At 44.3% G+C, this 19,776-nt stretch overlaps 1 protein-coding gene across 1 annotated transcript; it reads right to left on the bottom strand.

Moving 5' to 3' along the window:
• Window positions 1-17,469: 17,469 nt before the first annotated feature.
• Window positions 17,470-18,941, bottom strand: LOC138796429 (tigger transposable element-derived protein 1-like). Its single transcript, XM_069976030.1, has 2 exons — window positions 18,242-18,941; window positions 17,470-18,122 (listed from the first exon to the last, which is right to left on the bottom strand). The coding sequence occupies exons 1-2, from the start codon at window positions 18,939-18,941 to the stop codon at window positions 17,470-17,472; spliced, it is 1,353 nt and encodes a 450-aa protein (XP_069832131.1).
• Window positions 18,942-19,776: the final 835 nt, after the last annotated feature.

Below are 19,776 nucleotides of genomic sequence, written 5' to 3'. Positions count from 1 at the left end.
AGAAGAAAGGGATTTTCAAGCACTATAATTACACTGGCATCAGACACAGACTCAGCTTCCACGTTGCAGTTACTCAAGATCAGTGTCATTTTCAACTGAACACATAGATACCACATTAGGCTCAGCAGAGTTACAATGCACACCCATACCACTTTGAGGTACCTGGACGCTGATGTTCTGGCCGCTTGGGACAGTGGGAAATTAAGTGTCCGCCATCACCGCAGAAGAAACAGAGTCCATATAATCTCCGGTGTTCACGTCTGGTCCTGACATCCATAATTCCAGTTGCATGGGCTCAACCTCCAAAATTTCAGGGGGTGAAATAGTTATTTTTTTTTTCAAAGAAAAAGATGAATGGACAGAAGGTTCAGGAAAGTTAGGGCCTGCTTTCTCTTTTTGCCTATCCCTGAGTGTGCGGTCAATCTGTACCACCAAAGACATGGCCTGCTTCAGGGTAAGGGGATCTGGATGACCTGTCCAGGCATCTTTAATAATGCTTTCAGCGTGGCATCACACCACCTGATGGTCACACTATGACGCCTAAATTTGGCACAGTAATCCTAAACAGCTCTCTTACCCTGCCGAATGGTCGGTAAATGTGTCTCAGCAATTGTGGTGTACCCCCGGGGTGATGTTATATCAGAGGAGCGGCTGGTCACTTGCCAGATGGTAAAGTGTGACTCCACACCGGAGGTGGTTGGACGAGATACAGCCGGACCTTGGAGTATTACTTCAGGACGCCAGTGCCGGGAAGGCACACGTGTGATGGCACGCCTGCTTTTATTTTACAAGGCCGGTTGTACCTTTTGCCCCTGTGGTCAGTGTCCTGCAGGGTTGCTACGGGGTCCCTTGGGATGGAGTGATCATGGATGGCCAGAGTGGTGTAGTGACACTCCCGGACTATTGGATCTGCCACCCACAGAAAGGGGAAGTGTCCCAAGGGTAGGTGGTGTACTGTGTCGGTGTAAAGCAAAAGATCACAGAGTCTATTTAACTTAAATAACTTGTTTTTCTAAGAAGATACATGCTTGAGGCAAGGTTAGACGATTATGAGGTTTCGCTTCATAAAGCACATGATAATACACTTGACAATAGTTCCAGACAAATTTTTATTTTTTTTATTACTATTTATTAACAAATAGCTTATACATACAAAGATCCACATAAAATTATTAGATAGAGGCTTGTGATGCCCATTCCCTCCAAGGTTACTTAAATTAGGTGTAGCTTAATTCACTTATTTCCATCAATATTGCATTTTACAGTACTTTACTATCCATGGGATGTATCTCCACCCAGCTCTAGACTTTGTACTTCTATCTTTTACCCCCTGTTCCAGACAAATACTTGACAACACAGCAACCAAATCTGTAGTAGGAATACAGTGTAGAGTACAGTCATGCTGACTGAGTTGTGTACTGAGTGATACAAAAAAGAAGAGTAGCAGAGAGGAGGATGTCGTGAGAGTCACAACCCAAGTAGTACTGTGCTCTGCGGGGATGTTGGAGGATGAGGTAGAATACTTTGAAGCAGAAGAACACCTGTGCCCGTGTATTGACCTTGAATAGTTGTCGCACCACATGCCCACTAAACTCGGCTGAACACAGTACCCAGGCCACAGACCTTGTTACCTGGGATCAGCGGAATGCTGAGGGTTTCTGGCTGACACCCACGCTGCGAGATAGAGTTCCTAGGCTTATCGCAACTTTGCTCTATCTGGATAAGTTCCTAGCTTAGTGTTGTCTGTGGATACTGTCCTGCTCTGTTACTATCCTTGTCCACGGCGTGGGTTGAGGTTGTCTAAGACTTGTCCTCTCTTAGAAGGGGTTAAGCACTGCATAGTGTTGTGTAACATTACTGAGAAGAAACTGTGAACTGTGTCTTGCCTCCTACCCATGCGGTAGAGAGCTATCTAGCTTGCGTCCTTCCTCCACAATATCCAACACGAAAGGCTCTTGCACCTCCTCCACCCATGTGACTTCCTTCCCTAGCATAATTAATGTGCAGCGAGAGGGAGAAAAAGCAGGCAGAGGGCGGCGCCTTGTGTGATACCGTAGGTGTGGATGAGGAAAGGAAAGTTTCCAGGCTCACCTTGTTGCCCCTTGGGCTTTATGCATATCACCCTGATGCCAGGGTAAGCGAGAAGAAGGGTGGTACAGGTGGGGGTCCTTCCAATGTAGAGTGAGGCTGCAAAAAAGGGGCCCGTATAGACTAAAAACAAATAGAAGAAAAGCAAATGGCTGGAGCCAGCCGTACCCAAATGATGACCAGAGCTGCCCCACAAAGTATTCAGAGGTGGAGTATAAGGTATAAAAATACAAATTTTATTAGGTAATGCACATATAACGCGTTTCAAGAGTACTAGTAACATAGTAACATAGTAAATAAGGTTGAAAGAAGACAAGAGTCCATCGGGTTCAACCTAGGGAAATCCTACTGTGTTGATCCAGGAAGGAAAAAAAAACCCACGAGGCAGACGACAACCACGCCACCACTGGGAAAAAAATCCCCGGATCAACGTATCACCAGAAATCTAATGCCCATAATTTGTAATATTATATTGCTCAAGAAAAGCATCCAGGCCTCCCTTGAACTTATTTAATGAATCAGCCATGACAGCCTCATGTGGCAGAGAGTTCCACAGTCTTACCGCTCGTACAGTAAAGAACCCGCGTCGATGCTGATGATGAAATCTTCTTTCCTCTAGATGTAGAGGATGCCCCCTTGTCATGGTAACAGACCTAGGAGTAAAAAGACCACTACAAAGATCTCTGTACTGTCCATTCATATATTTGTACATTGTGATCAGATCGCCCCTAAGACGTTTTTTTTCTAGCGTAAATAACCCCAAGCGTGATAACCTGTCCTGGTCCTGTAACCCACCCATTCCCTTAATGACCTTTGTGGCCCTCCTCTGCACCCGCTCCAGTTCACCTATGTCCTTCTTATATATCGGTGCCCAAAACTGTAAACAGTATTCCATGTGTAGTCTGACTAGTGATTTATAAAGAGGCAAAACTGTGTTCTCATCTTTAGCATCTATACCTCTTCTGATGCATCCCATTATTTTATTAGCCTTGGCAGCTGCTGCCTGGCACTGATCACTAAAGTTGAGTTTACTGTCCACCAATACCCCCAGGTCCTTTTCGGAAGTAATTTTACCCAGTGTTTTATTATTTAGCACATAACTGTACTTATTATTTCTATGGTCCAAATGCATAACCTTACATTTATCCACATTAAACTTCATTTGCCATTTTACCGCCCAAGCCTCTAGCTTCTCCAAATCCCTCTGTAATATGATATTATCCTCCTCTGTACTGATTACTTTACCCAGCTTAGTATCATCTGCAAAAATGGAGATTCTACTCTGTAGCCCCTCTACAAGATCATTAATAAAAATATTAAAAAGAAGTGGACCCAACACTGACCCCTGTGGTACCCCACTAGTAACTAAAACCCAATCTGAAAATTTTCCATCAATGACCACCCTCTGTTTTCTATCACACAACCAGTTACTTACCCATTTGCATACGTTTTCCCCAAGTCCCAGCATCCTCATTTTGTAGACCAACCTTTCATGCGGCACAGTATCAAATGCCTTTGAAAAGTCCAGATACACAACATCCACAGCCTCCCCCAGGTCCAGTCTATAACTTACCTCTTCATAGAAGCTGATCAGATTAGTCTGGCAGGATCGATCTCTCATAAATCCATGCTGATGCTGCGTCATAAGATTATTTTCATTAAGATACTCCAGTATAGCATCTCTTACAAGCCCCTCAAATACTTTACCTACTATAGATGTTAGACTTACAGGTCTGTAGTTTCCAGGATCACTCCTTGACCCCTTCTTGAATATTGGTACCACATTAGCTATGTGCCAGTCCTGTGGAACAATTCCTGTCGTAATAGAATCTTTAAATAATATGAACAACGGTCTGTCCAACACAGTATTTAATTCTTGCAAAACTCTAGGATGGATACCTTCTGGGCCCGGTGATTTTAATGTTTTTAAGGCGTTTCCCCACTTCTTGTTGTGTTAGGCAGGTGAGATTTATGGGAGGATTACCATTATCCCTAGTCATGTCCTCTGTTATGGGATTCTCCTCTGTGAATACAGTAGAGAAGAATGTATTTAGTAGATAAGCCTTTTCCCCCTCCACTATTACACCCAGATTATTTTTGAGGGGACCAACATTTTCGGTTTTAAGTCTTTTGTTATTTATATAGGTGAAGAACATTTTGGGATTTGTTTTACTTTCTGTGGCTATCCTTCTTTCTGTTGCTATTTTTGCTTCTTTGCTTATTAGCATTTTACACATTCTATTCTTTTGTCTATAGTTGCTCAATGCTTCCCCACTACCTTCTTGTTTTAGTAGTCTGAATGCTTGTTTCTTATCATTTATTGCACCTCTTACAGCTGAAGTTAACCACATTGGATTTCTCCTATTTCTACTATGTTTATTCCCATATGGTATGTGTCGTTCACACGATTTACCCAGGATGCTCTCAAATATGTCCCATTTCTCTTGTGTACTTTTATTTCTAAAGGCATTGTCCCAGTCTATGTTGCCAAGGTCCTCTCTTAGTTTTTGGAAATTAGCCTTCCTGAAATTCAATGTTTTTGTTGCCCCTCTACTAATAATTTTATTGAAGGATAATTGAAAACTTACTATATTATGGTCACTATTACCTAGGTGACCCCCCACCTCTATTTTTGATATTCTGTCGGGCCTATTGGTTAAGATCAGGTCCAGAAGGCCCCCCCCCCTCTTGTTGGTTCCTGTACTAGTTGGGAAAGGTAATTATCTTTTACTATTTCCAAAAACCCGCTTCCCTTCCTGGAGCTGCAGGTTTCTGCTTTCCAGTTTATATTTGGGTAGTTAAAGTCCCCCATAATAATGACTTCCCCCTGCTTCGCTGCCACATCTATTTGTCTTATAAGAACATTTTCTGATTCTTCCACTATGTTTGGAGGTTTATAACTCACTCCTATAAGAATTTTATTATTCTTCGTCCCTCCACTTATTTCTACCCAAAGAGACTCCACATTATTATCACTTACATCCTCCCGCAGAATGGGCTTAAGGCAGGATTTAACATATAGACAGACCCCTCCCCCTTTCTTATTTTTACGGTCATTTCTGAATAGACTATAACCCTGGATATTAACAGCCCGGTCATAATTCTCATCCAGCCATGTCTCGCTTATCCCCACTATATCATATTTCTCTTCAACCATTATGAGTTCTAATTCCTCAGCTTTATTAGTGAGGCTTCGAGCATTAGTATACATATATTTAATATATTTGTCCATATTCCCTTTCCTTTTATCACTAGTGACTATTCTAACCCCTCCCGCAGCTCCACCCCCAGTTCCATAATCTACGCCCAGCTCTCCATCTACTCTGTCTTCACTTACTATATTGTAGTTGCCCTCCCCCCAGTCCCTAGTTTAAACACTCCTCCAACCTCTTAGCCATCTTCTCCCCCAGCACAGCTGCACCCTCCCCATTGAGATGCAGCCCGTCCCTACCGTAGAGCCTGTAACCGACCGAGAAGTCGGCCCACTTCTCCATGAACCCAAACCCCTCTACCCTACACCAGCTCTTGAGCCACTTATTTACCTCCCTAATCTCCCGCTGTCTCTTAGGTGTGTCTCGTGGTACAGGTAATATTTCGGAAAATATCACCTTGGAGGTCCTAGTTTTAAGCTTCCTGCCTAAGTCCCTGAAATCGTTTTTAAGGACCCGCCACCTACCTCTAACTTTATCATTGGTGCCAATGTGCACCATGACTGCTGGGTCATCGCCAGCCCCTCCCAGTAATCTGTCAGCCCGATCCGCAATGTGACAAACTCGAGCGTCAGGAAGGCAACACACTGTTCGACGATCCCGGTCTTTGTGACAGATTGCCCTGTCTGTCCCCCTAATAATTGAGTCCCCCACTACCAGTACCTGCCTGGCCTGCCCTGAACTCCTGTTTCCCACCTTACTGGAGCAGATACCCCCCTGGCTTTCAAAGGCAGTGTCCTGCTGCAGCAATGCCACCCCTGAATCAACATCCCCCTCATCCGCCAATTTGGCAAACTTGTTGGGGTGTGCCAGATCAGGACTGGCCTCCCTCACACTCTTTCCTCTACCCCGTTTTCTAACTGTGACCCAACTAGCTGCCTCTTCCTCCTGTACCTCCATGCTATCACTCTCTCCCCCATCTACCCCTTGGAGTGCTTGTTCAGTGAGCACCAGACCCCTTTCCAGTTTGCCAATGTATCTCAAACGTTGCAGCTGCTCATTTAGATCCAGGATCTGGGCTTCCAAACCAGCAACATGCACACATCTCCCACAATGGTATGCACCCTCGATCGGTTGATCAAGGATTGCATACATCGCACAAGATGTACATTGGGCCACATTGTCAAACATGGAGCTCATTTTTATGGGGATATTATGTATAAATAAAGAAAAAACAAACAAGCAACAAAAGCAAACAATGTGTTCAAAAGCAAACAAACTATTTGTTTTCCTCTAAAACTCCCTGAATCTAAAGTCCCAGAATATTAAAGTCCCACACTTGAGACAAAAACACACTTCAGATCAAAAACTCGCACGCTCCAAAACTCGCTCACAAATACAATATAAAAGTACTTAGCTTGCAGAGATAGTTGCTTCTGGCTCCTGTGTTGGAGAGGCTCTATATATCAGTATATCAGCATGTGCTTTAATCTTACCGGAGGCACATGCTCTGATTGTCAGCGGGCATCACATATCCAGGGTAGCTGTCAGAGCCGGTGGGGACACGTGACCCTGAGGAATGAATCACTGTAGGGGGAGTGTCAAGCTGTTGGCCAATGGGAATCGGAGAGACACGGAGCTGTAATAAGGCTCATGACAGGGGGTAGAAAGTAACATAGTGATACTATGGGTAAATAAATAAACATTGGTAATGTGTAAAGGCAAGATACTTGTCCAATAGGCTACAGAGAAGGGGATGCTATAGATCATAATTGGAGGGGAAAAAGGGGGCTAAAATTAGACACTCAGTTGGAATACAACTAGAGTGTGGAAATGGTGGTAACTGCATACAATAATGATACTATAAAAGAAGGGGGAATCAAAAGAAGAATAAATACATATAATAACGTATGTACTTTGAGTACCACATACACGTGTGGACATGAAAACTAATAAAAACACAGATGGTAAAAGGGTGTATAAAAAAACATGTAAATAAAAGCAATTAAATTAACATATATGAATACATATACAAACATACATACATATATATATATATATATATATATATATATATATATATATATATAAAGATACGTATCACCTGCACAAGGAATCATGGCACAAATGTAAAACGAATAAGAAATACAAATAGATGTATATATCTATATCGTAAAAATCAAAGTCTGTCTGTCTCATATAGACTTCCAAACGCCTGAACCGTTTGAGCCCAAATTTGGCACACAGATACATTGGGTGCCCGGGAAGGTTTTAGCAAAGGTCCCGTCCCCGCCAGATGTACAGGAGAGGAGGGGGGGAGAGCGGCACCCCATAGAAATGAATTGGAAAATCTGCACACTCAGGGTATGTAATTAGCTGCAGCTGCCCAGAGAAAACGGCAGTTGGAGCCTTAGCAACCAATAGGATTACTGCTTTCATTTTCACAGGGAGTTGTGGTTGCTAGGGAAGCTGCCTCACACTGGGCCCCCTACTTCATCTATACAGTACATGTATGCAGGACCCCCTACTCCATCTATACAGTACATGTATACAGGACCTCCTACTCCATCTATACAGGTATACAGGGCAGTATTACCAGCTGCTGCTGCCCTAAGCGCTAAATCTGAAGATGCCCCATCCCCACTCACCAATTACCATCAGGATTGGTAGGTAATAGCTCAACACGTCACTTTTAACACGGCCACAGCAGACCTGACCAATAGCGCCATACTGTGACTGGATAACACCGCCACACCAGACCTGACCAATACCGCCATACTGTGACTGGATAACACGGCCACACCAGACCTGACCAATACCGCCATACTGTGACTGGATAACATTGCCATACCAGACCTGACCAATACCACCATACTGTGACTGGATAACACTGCCACACCAGACCTGACCAACACCACCATACTGTGACTGGATAACACCGCCATACCAGTCCTGACCAATACCGACACACTGTGACTGGATAACACTGCCATACCAGACCTGACCAATACCGCCATACTGTGACTGGATAACACCGCCACACCAGACCTGACCAATACCACCATACTGTGACTGAATAACACCACCATACCAGACCTGACCAATAACGCCATACTGACTGGATAACACTGCCACACCAGACCTGACCAATACTGCCATACTGTGACTGGATAACACTGTCATACCAGACCTGACCAATACCGCCATACTGTGACTGGATAACACCACCATACCAGACCTGACCAATACCACCATACTGTGACTGGATAACACTGCTATACCAGACCTGACCAATACCACCACACTGTGACTGGGTAACACCTCCACACCAGACCTGACCAATACCACCATACTGTGACTGGATAATACCACCATACCAGACCTGACCAATACCACCATACTGTGACTGCATAACACCGCCATACCACACCTGACCAATACCACCATACTGTGACTGGGTATCACCGCCATACCAGACTTGACCAATACCACCATACTGTGACTGGATACACTACAGGTATACAGGACCCCAAAACTATACACTACAGGTATACAGTAACTCCACCAACTATATACTACAGGTATATAGGACCCCAAACTATACACTACAGGTATACAGGACCTACACCAACTCTATACTACAGGTATACAGCACCTTAACCAACTCTATACTACAGGTATACAGGACCCCAAAGCTATATACTACAGGTATACAGGAACTCCACCAACTATATACTACAGGTATATAGGACCCCAAACTATACACTACAGGTATATAGGACCCCAAACTATACACTACAGGTATACAGGAACTCCACCAACTCTATACTACAGTTATACAGGACCCATAAACTATGCACTACAGGTATACAGGACCCCCGAACTATATACTACAGGTATACAAGACCTCCACCAATTATACACTACAGGTATCCAGGACCCTCAAACTATAAACTACAGGTATACAAGACCTCCACCAACTATACATTACAGGTATACAGCACCAACTATATACTACAGGTATACAGGACCCCTGAACTATACAGCACAGGTATACAGGACCTTCACCAACTGTACACTGCAGGTATACAGGACCTCCCTCAACTATGCACTACAGGTATACAACCCCCCAACTTCACACTACAGGTATAAAGGACCCCCTAACTATACACTATAGGTATACAGCCCCGCCAACTATGAACTACAGATATGCGAGACCCCTAAAAACTATATATTGTGGGTATACAGAACCCCTCCAACTATGCACTACAGGTATACACTAATTCCACTGATTAACTCAGATGAAACAATACCTTTAGCTTGGCCTCCTTAGAACAAATCTAATTAACACACTGACACTTTATACCCGGGTAGCGCCGGGTACATTTTCTAATATATATATATATATATATATATATATATTTGAAAAAAGGGTAGATATAAAACCACATGGGTGAATGTGCATAAGTACATGGATGGATGGGTGAATAAGTAGGTACATGTATATGCATGAATACAAAGCCCAGTATTCTTTGTGGGCGGCATTGCTGTAGAGGATAATATTACTGGGACTGATGGTATGGTTTGGATCAGAAGTGTCAGGAATGTGGAGGGGAGAAGGGTTAGTACACATTTTCAATGTATTCATTTAAACCCTGCGGAATGAGTGTTTTTAATTTGAATATCCAGAAATTTTCCCTTTTCCTAAGGTTCTGGAATCTCTGACCCCCATAGGGCTCTGTTCAATGGGTATAATGGAGTAAGGGGTGAAGCTAGAGCTAGTGCATTCTATTGCGTGCCTGGAGACGCTATGTAGGACAAAGCTTTTTTCTATATTGGCCCTATGCTGATTGATCCTACTACGTAACTGTTGAGTGGTTCGTCCAACATATTGTGTCCTACACTGACATTCCAGGAGGTATATGACAAAGGAAGAAGCCCAATTCATACAGGATCTGATTGGGAAACATTCACCTGTGACATTAGATTTGAAGTCTGTGGATCTATGTTTGATATTGAGACAGCATTTGCAGGTTTTGCTGCCACATTTGAAGCTCCCTGCCGGGGGTGGTTGTTCAGAATGGACGCGGAAGAGGTGATGCTGATAGGTTTGGCCTTGCAAAGTTTGCTGGGAGCCAGGATATTTTTTAGAGAAGATTCTCTTCTGTAGGTGACAGCCGGTCTGTCAGGAAGGATATCCTTAAGGAAGGGATCATGTTTGAGGACAGTCCAAGGTTTAGTGAGAATGGATCTGATGGATTTGTAGTCAGATCAGAAGGTAGTGATAAAGTTGAGTCCAAATTCCTCAGGAATGTCTGATTTAGTTTTTTGGCCTGGTTGGAGACACTGTTGTTGACTGAGGGATTTGGCTCTGGCAGATAAGTTTTTGATCAGAGATAGTGGTTATTGCTTGGAGCGAAACCTTTGAGTAAGAATTTTGCTTTGTTTAATGTAGTCTTTGGTGTTAGAGCAATTGCGGCGTATGCGTCTGAATTGTCCATAGGGGATGTTTGTGATCCATTTCTTATAGTGGCCGCTTTTGAAGTGTAAATAACTATTCCCATCTACTGCTTTGAAGAAGGTTTTGGTGAGGATCTTGTTACCTTGGTGGAAAACAATAATGTCCAAGAATTCTGCGTTGTCCGTGAAGATGCTGTGGGTGAATTCCAGGCCCCAAGAGTTCTTGTTGATGTCCTTTATGAATTCTTCCATTTCAGACATGGATCCTTCCCAGATAATGAATATGTCGTCTATATAACGTTGGTATGAGATGCATTTTTTAAAAAGGTGGTGTTCAAACAATATTTCTTTTTCAAAGAGGCCTACAAAAAGATTAGCATAACTTGGCGCAAATTTGCTGCCCATCGCGGTCCCACGTTCTTGTTTATAGATGTGACTGTCAATTTGAAAGAAATAATGTTTGAGGATGAACTCTATACAATCCAGAATGTACTGAGCTTGGATGGAGGGCATGGTGGTGTCATTCTGGAGAAAATGAGAGACTGCCTTAATACCTAGGTCATGATGAGAAAGATGTAACTGTCTTTCCATGGTATAGGCATTATCTTCTCAATGAAGTGGGAAGTGTCACAAGTATATGAAATAAGGGACTTAACATGGTTCTGGAGATCGGTGTCCACATATTGTGAAAGATTACTGGTAAGGGAGTTAATACCTGAGATAATGGGTCTACCAGGAGGTTTGAGGGAGGTAGTAAAACAATGAAACTGCGGGTTCAGTGATGTTAAGAAAATTGAATTCTTGTTTGCATAGAACCCCTGTGATATGGCCCAATGAGATGAGTTGTTTGTATTCTGTAATGTAGTTGGACATAGGGTTAAAGGTGAGGGGTCTGTAGAACTTATCTGAGCAGTCGGTTGGCTTCTGCAAAGTAGTCGACGCGGTCTAGTATGACAATACCTCCTCCTTTGTCTGCTGTTTTAATAACGTTGGAACGTCGTTAGATAGTGACTTAAGGGTGTTCCTTTCTACTCGTGAGAGGTTATGTCGGTATCGCGGGGATTCAGAGGTAAGTTTCTCAAAGTCTGCAAGGACAAGGGAAGAAAATGTCTCCAAAAAACTACCTCTGCTTTGTAAGGGATAGAATACAGATTTGGGTTTTAATCCACTATTGATTGGTGGTGGAACAATGTCACAGGTGGAAGAATTAGCTTCTGTTTGGTTCAATTGGTTGCACTTCTTGATGTAAAAATGGCGCTTGAGAGTCAGTTTCCGAATGTAGGAGTTTAAGTCCAAGAAGAGTTCAAAATCCTTACTTCTACTGGTTGGCCAGAAGGATAGGCCCCTTTCCAATAGGGAGAGTTCATTGTTGGTAAGGACGTGCTTGGAAAGGTTGAAGATCTTGACTTTATCTACTGTTCCTGTTGTGTTGGAATCTGAACTCATTGTGGGCTGAGATGGTTTGTTTTGTTCCTTTTGTCGCTTTGGGATTCCTCCTCTAGACCCTCTCTTTCTTTTCTTTTTGTGCCTAGAGGTGTTGCTATGTGGACTGTTTCTGCAGGGTGGAGCTTTATTCCTGAGGGTAGAGTAGGGGTGAAATGTACTTGTTGGGGAAGCCCTAAAAAAGACACATTGTCAGTGCAGGTAGTGTCCAGGAGAGGTAGAGATGGATGGCCGAGGTGCGTAGCCATGGGTGTGAAAAAGGAGGAATCTGGAGGTGGTGGCGACGAAGGAGATGTGGTGTGCATAGGACCTGGGGTCACTAAGAAATCCTCTAGTTCAGAGTCATCCGCATACCGTCCTGATGGTAAAGGAGGTGGCTGGGTAGAATGTTGAGTCATGATATCTAAAAGCTCCTGCGGGATGGGAGCGGAGCAGTAGGATTTGGGGGTATGGAAGTGGACGTGGTAGGAAAAACGTTGGGAGGTGGTAGAGAAGATACTCTGATGTTGGTCTTTTTGGGATGCAGAGGTATGTGGGAGGGGGCTTTAGAGGAATGAGTATGGTCGGTCATGAGCCTTATTACAGCTCCGTGCCTCTCCGATTTCCATTGGCCAACAGCTTGACACTCCCCCTACAGTGATTCATTCCTCAGGGTCACGTGTCCCCACCGGCTCTGACAGCTACCCTGGATATGTGATGCCCGCTAACAATCAGAGCATGTGCCTCCGGTAAGATTACAGCACATGCTGATATACACTCACCGGCCACTTTATTAGGTACACCATGCTAGTAACGGGTTGGACCCCCTTTTGCCTTCAGAACTGCCTCAATTCTTCGTGGCATAGATTCAACAAGGTGCTGGAAGCATTCCTCAGAGATTTTGGTCCATATTGACATGATGGCATCACACAGTTGCCACAGATTTGTCGGCTGCACATCCATGATGTGAATCTCCCGTTCCACCACATCCCAAAGATGCTCTATTGGATTGAGATCTGGTGACTGTGGAGGCCATTTAAGTACAGTGAACTCATTGTCATGTTCAAGAAACCATGAGTAGTAAAATCCACGACACTCAAGATAATGCAGAAGTGATGGTTTATTATACAGTGATAAACAAAAGTTGTATACTCCGACCAATATGAAACATTTAAGCAGTAGAGATCATAACTATAAAGCAAGCTTTCGGCCCTTCCCGGCCCTTCTTCAGGCTAGTGGATCTCAGTAGTAGTGGATATGTCCGAGGTCTAGGTGGAGTCTAGGTGGACTCCTAGACCTAGACTCCTAGACCTCGGACATATCCACTACTACTGAGATCCAGTAGCCTGAAGAAGGGCCGGGAAGGGCCGAAAACTTGCTTTATAGTTATGATCTCTACTGCTTAAATGTTTCATATTGGTCGGAGTATACAACTTTTGTTTATCACTGTATAATAAACCATCACTTCTGCATTATCTTGAGTGCCGTGGACTTTACTACTCATGGATATACATGGTTGAAGAACCACAACCCACTGAGCACCAACCAACGAGAGGTGTGCAACACTGATCTATCCTATATGTTCAAGAAACCAGTCTGAGATGATTCTAGCTTTATGACATGGCGCATTATCCTGCTGAAAGTAGCCATCAGATGTTGGGTACATTGTGGTCATAAAGGGATGGACATGGTCAGCAACAATACTCAGGTAGGCTGTGGCGTTGCAACGATGCTCAATTGGTACCAAGGGGCCCAAAGAGTGCCAAATAAATATTCCCCACACCATGACACCACCACCACCAGCCTGAACCGTTGATACAAGGCAGGATGGATCCATGCTTTCATGTTGTTGACGCCAAATTCTGACCCTACCATCCGAATGTCGCAGCAGAAATCGAGACTCATCAGACCAGGCAACGTTTTTCCAATCTTCTACTGTCCAATTTCGATGAGCTTGTGCAAATTGTAGCCTCAGTTTCCTGTTCTTAGCTCAAAGGAGTGGCACCCGGTGTGGTCTTCTGCTGCTGTAGCTTATCTGCCTCAAAGTTGGACGTACTGTGCGTTCAGAGATGCTCTTCTGCCTACCTTGGTTGTAACGGTTGGCTATTTGAGTCACTGTTGCCTTTCTATCAGCTCGAACCAGTCGGCCCATTCTCCTCTGACCTCTGGCATCAACAAGGCATTTCCGCCCACAGAACTGCCACTCACTGGATGTTTTTTCTTTTTCGGACCATTCTCTGTAAACCCTAGAGATGGTTGTGCGTGAAAATCCCAGTAGATGAGCAGTTTCTGAAATACTCAGACCAGCCCTTCTGGCACCAACAACCATGCCACGTTCAAAGGCCACAAATCACCTTCCTTCCCCATACTGATGCTCGGTTTGAACTGCAGGAGATTGTCTTGACTATGTCTACATGCCTAAATGCACTGAGTTGCCGACATGTGATTGGCTGATTAGAAATTAAGTGGTAACGTGCAGTTGGAAAGGTGTACCTAATAAAGTGGCCGGTGAGTGTACATCACCACTGTAACACTCTTTCTGTGCCTTTTACCTAGTCCAGCCCCGGCCTCATAGCCGCAAGGCCTAGCTGCAACTCCGTAATTCTCCAGCTCCCATTGGCTGCTGCGCGGACACTCCTCCACTGGCCTTTGGTCCTCTCCGGTCACGTGATCCCTGTCATCCCTGACAGCGTAATCCTCCGACCCCCATTGGCTGCCGCACAGACACTCCTCCACTGGCCATTGGTCCCCTCCGGTCACGTGACCCCTGTCAGCCCCCTAGCGGCCCGAGATCTTTATTACATTGCGCTTACAATTCTTACTTGACCACGGCACATTAACCCTTTAAGGACATGGCCCATTTTCGTTTTTACGTTTTCGGTTTTTCCTCCTTGTGTTTAAAAGGTCATAGCACTTGCATTTTTCCACCTAGAAACCCACATGACCCCTTATTTTTTGCCTCACTAATTGTACTTTGCAATTACAGGCTGAATTTTTGCATAAAGTACACTGCGAAACCAGAAAAAAATTCGAAGTGTGGTGAAATTGAAAAAAAAAACGCATTTCTTTTATTTGGGGGAAATGTGTTTTTACGCCATTCACCCTGGGGTAAAACTGACTTGTTATGCATGTTCCTCAAGTCGTTACGATTAAAACGATATATAACATGTATAACTTATATTGTATCTGATGGCCTGTAAAAAATTCAAACCGTTGTTAACCAATATACGTTCCTTAAAATCGCTCCATTCCCAGGCTTATAGCGCTTTTATCCTTTGGTTTATGGGGCTGTGCGAGGTGTCATTTTTTGCGCCATGATTTGATCTTTCTATCGGTACCTTGATTGCCCATATACGTCTTTTTGATCGCTTTTTATTAAATTTTTTCTGGATTTGATGCGACCAAAAATGCGCAATTTTGCACTTTGGGATTTTTTTGCGCTGACGCCGTTTACCGTACGAGATCAGGAATGTGATTAATTAATAGTTCGGGCGATTACGCACGCGGCGATAGCAAACATGTTTATTTATTTATTTATTTGTTTACTTTTATTTAAAACCTGGGAAAAGGGGGGTGATTCAGACTTTTATTAGGGGAGGGGGCTTTTTACTATTAACAACACTTTTTTTTTTTTTTTTACACATATACTAGAAGCCCCCCCTGGGGGACTTCTAGTATATACACTGGGATCTCTCATTGAGATCTCTGCAGCATAGATATGCTGCAGAGATCCATGAGATCGGCACTCGTTTGCTTTCGGCTGCTGCAGCCGAAAACTAACGAGTGCCAAGCCGAGGACGGCGCCATCTTGGACGCGTCCCCGGCCGGCATCAGTAACGGAGATCGCTCCTCCGGGACAAGGTCCCGGAGGAGCGATCTCCCCCACTAGACACCAGGGAAACGTTGCCTCCGGTAATCGGAGGCAGCTGTCAACTTTGACAGCTGCCTCCGATTAGCTAATAGCGGCGGTCCCGGGCTACACGCGGCACCCGGGATCGCGGCACTTCAAAGCGGGGCCGCCGCGCGGCCCCGCTTTGAAGTGCAAGTGAGGACATAGGACGTACCGGTACGTCCTATGTCCTTAAGAGGTTAAAGATCCGAAGATCTTTTTACATTGTTAACCAGTTGCAACTTACTCATTGAATTACATACTCATTATTATTTACATGATCACTATACAGCTCTATTTCGTTACTCTGTTCCACATGTCTGTTCAGTTTGTTATTGTTTACATTTTTTTCAGCAATTGGGCGGGATTGGTGCCCTTTTTATGTATTTAAACCTTGACCTGACTACCTGTATCATGCACTCAATCTGATGAGGAGAGCCTAGTACTCTTGAAATGCGTTAAATGTGCATTACCTTATAAAATTAGTATTTTTATACATTATACTCCACCCCTGAATACTTTGTGGGGCAGCGCTGGTCATCATTTGGGTACGGCTGGCTCCAACCATTTGCTTCTCTTCTATTTGTTTTTATAACTAATGTGCGCTGTGAGTGGGTGAAGAGTGCAATAGAAGAAGTAAAGAGAGCTGATAGGATAGAAGTAGAACAGATTCCTACTGGTCTGTAGATTCATGTGACACACAAAGAAACAATAACCTTTTATATATTTCAGCAGTGCAGCTTCAAAACACACATACCTAATAAACCGAAATCTAGTCGTGAAACTTTAGTACTACTTTCATCACCACACAAGTACAATAAGTACAGGTGGTCCTCGACTTACGACGTTGATCCGTTCTTGCGCTGCGTCGTAAACCGAACTTCAACGCAACTTGGATTATACATTCATATAGTACTGTACCATAATAACAGTACTGTACTTACTGTAAACATTTAGCCTATCCTAACACCTATGCTAACACAGTACCCTACATAAACATCAATAAACACATAGGTACAGTAAAATGTTGTGCAGTATGTTTAATAATGAAATACTGTACTGTAACAGTAATACAGTACAAGTGTACAGTACTGTAATGAAAAAAACAGTACAAACATACTGTACTGTAACAAACAAAGAACTGTACTGTAAGTACTTTAACAGTAATAAACAGTGTACTGTACTGTAAGAAAAAAAATTCTAAAGAGAGAACAGGCTTATTGGGAGGAAGCTGCAGAAGGTGCTGGAGATATTGGGGCAGGTAAGTCAAGAGGGGCAGCTGAGGTAGAGGGTACAGGTACAGGATCTGTTGCAGGCCTCTCAACAGTCTTGAAGTACTGCTGCAGGTTAGTCTGGAAGGAGGCCATCTTCTTCTCCACTAAGATCTCCTTGTAACGTCTAAGGGAATCCATGACTCCTCTAGCAACACTACTGTACCTCTCCATGTTGGGATCCTCAGCCTCAAACTTTGACAACCCTTCTTCTATCAAGGCAAACCCTCTTGCCAAGCCCTGTCTTGTAAATCTCTTGGGTTGGTGTGTCCTCCTCTTCCTCTATCATATGCTTCTCCAGCTGAATAAGGTCCTCAGCAGATAACTCCTCTCCATGAGATGCCAGTAGCTCTGTGACATCCTTCTCCTCAACCTCCAGATTCATTGTCTTACTCATTGCAACAACGTTCTGTGTGACTCTAGTCACTGACTCTTGAACCTCTGTGACATCAGTCACAAACTGGGAACACAGTTTTTTCCACACACCATTCATACTGCTCTGCTTCACCTCATCCCAGGAATCAGCAATGTTCTGCACAGCATCAAGGATGTCCTTTAGAGTCAAGTCCTTATTTTTTTCAGTTGCTTGTAAAGCATTGCCAATGACCCTTCGGAGGTAGTAGGTCTTGAATGTAGCAATGATTCCTTGGTCTATAGGCTGTATTAGAGCAGTGGTATTAGGTGAAAGGTAAACCACCTTGACATTAGGGTGAAAGTCATCCACATCAGCAGGGTGTCCAGGGGCATTGTCCAGAATGAGCAACACCTTAAAGAGGATATCCTTGGAGGTACAGTACTGCTCCACGCCTGGCACAAAATGGTTGTTGAACCAGTCCTCAAACACTGCAAGTGTCACCCATGCCTTCCTGTTAGACTTCCAGGTAGTTGAGCCTTAGAAATGCCCTTGAGTGCCCTGGGATTCTCAGCCTGATACACCAGCATGGGCTTCAGTTTGTAGTCACCAGCAGCATTGCCCCCAAGAGTCAAAGTCAGTCTCTCCTTGCTGACCTTATGACCTGGTGCTGACTTCTCCTCCTTGGAGATGTACGTGCGGTTAGGCAAACGTTTCCAGAACAAGCCTGTCTCATCCACATTAAACACTTGTTGGGCACAGTAATCCCCCTCCGCAATTATCTGAGCCAGGGCTTTAGGAAACTCTCTTGCTGCTTTCTCATCACCACTAGCAGCTTCACCTTGCACTTTAATATTATGGAAATTGGCACGCTCCTTAAACCTCATAAACCAACCTCTACTCGCTACAAACTCCTCACTTTCACTTTCTTCTCCCCTTTCTCTTTTCAGCGCCTCAAACAATCGCCGAGCCTTCTCCTGAATGACCATAAGGCTCACAGGGATACGGCGTTGGGTTTGGTCTTCCAACCACAGCACTAGCAATCTTTCCATCTCAATGATAAGCCCACTGCGCTGCTTTGTTATTACTGTGGCTTTCATAGGAGCAGATCCTTTCACATGTTCAAGAATACGATGTTTATCCTTAATAATCGTAGCGACAGTCGAATGACTAAGTCCTAATGACCGACCAATGTCTGTCGCTGTTTTCCCCTTATCATATCTCTTAATGATATCTAATTTCACCTCCATGGTGATGGCCTTCCTTTTCTTTGATGCACTGGCAGAGTCTGGCTTAGGTTTGGGAGCCATAATGAAGGGCGTTATATCATGCAGGAGACTCTTTTTCCTCAGTCTGGAAAACTGTCACTCAGCACCACCCTGTCACTTACGACGGAACCGCATAAGTCGGAACATGGCGTCGGAATAAAGCGTTGTAACCACGAAACATCGTAACTCGAGACCGTCGTAACCCAAGGACCACCTGTACAGACTTTTACAAAGGGTGTATAGAACAGTAACACCCATGGTAGGACACCACACAATACCAACATGACTCGGCTGAGCAAAGATTGTAGTGACCCCCTGGGGTGTTATGTCGGAGGATCGCTAGGTAGTGAGGTGTGATGCAAGCTCTATGATGGTTGGCCGAGATACAGCCGGGCCTAGTGATGTTATGTTGTGACGCCAGTGCCACTTGGGCACACAGGTACGGTGGCACACCTCTTTTTATTTTAAAGGACCAGTTGTACCTTGTTCCCTTGTGGACAGTGTCCTGCTGGGCTGCTATGGAATCCCTTGGGATGATATCACGGTGTGCCGGAGTGGTGTACAGATCCTCCCAGAACTGCCACCCACAGAAAGGGGAAATGTTCCAGGGATGTAGTGTACACTGTGTCCCAACCCAAGTAGTGCTGTGCTCTGCCGCGATATTGGAGGATTAGGTAGAAGAATACTTAGAACAAGAAGAGAATACTTGTGCCCGTGTTTTGACCTTTGGGTCTTTACACCACCTAATGCCCACCAGTGTCGGGTGACCTGTCCTATGAGGGTGACACAAGGCCCCAGACCTTGTTGTCTGGGATGAGCAGAATGCTGAGGGTTCCCTGATGACAACCGCACTGTGAGATAGAGTTCCTAGGCTCTT

The sequence above is a fragment of the Dendropsophus ebraccatus genome, chromosome 7 (genome assembly GCF_027789765.1).
Source record: "Dendropsophus ebraccatus isolate aDenEbr1 chromosome 7, aDenEbr1.pat, whole genome shotgun sequence".
NCBI lineage: Eukaryota > Metazoa > Chordata > Amphibia > Anura > Hylidae > Dendropsophus > Dendropsophus ebraccatus.
Note: the sequence above shows the minus strand (reverse complement) of the source record. Positions and strands in the feature narration are given on the sequence as shown.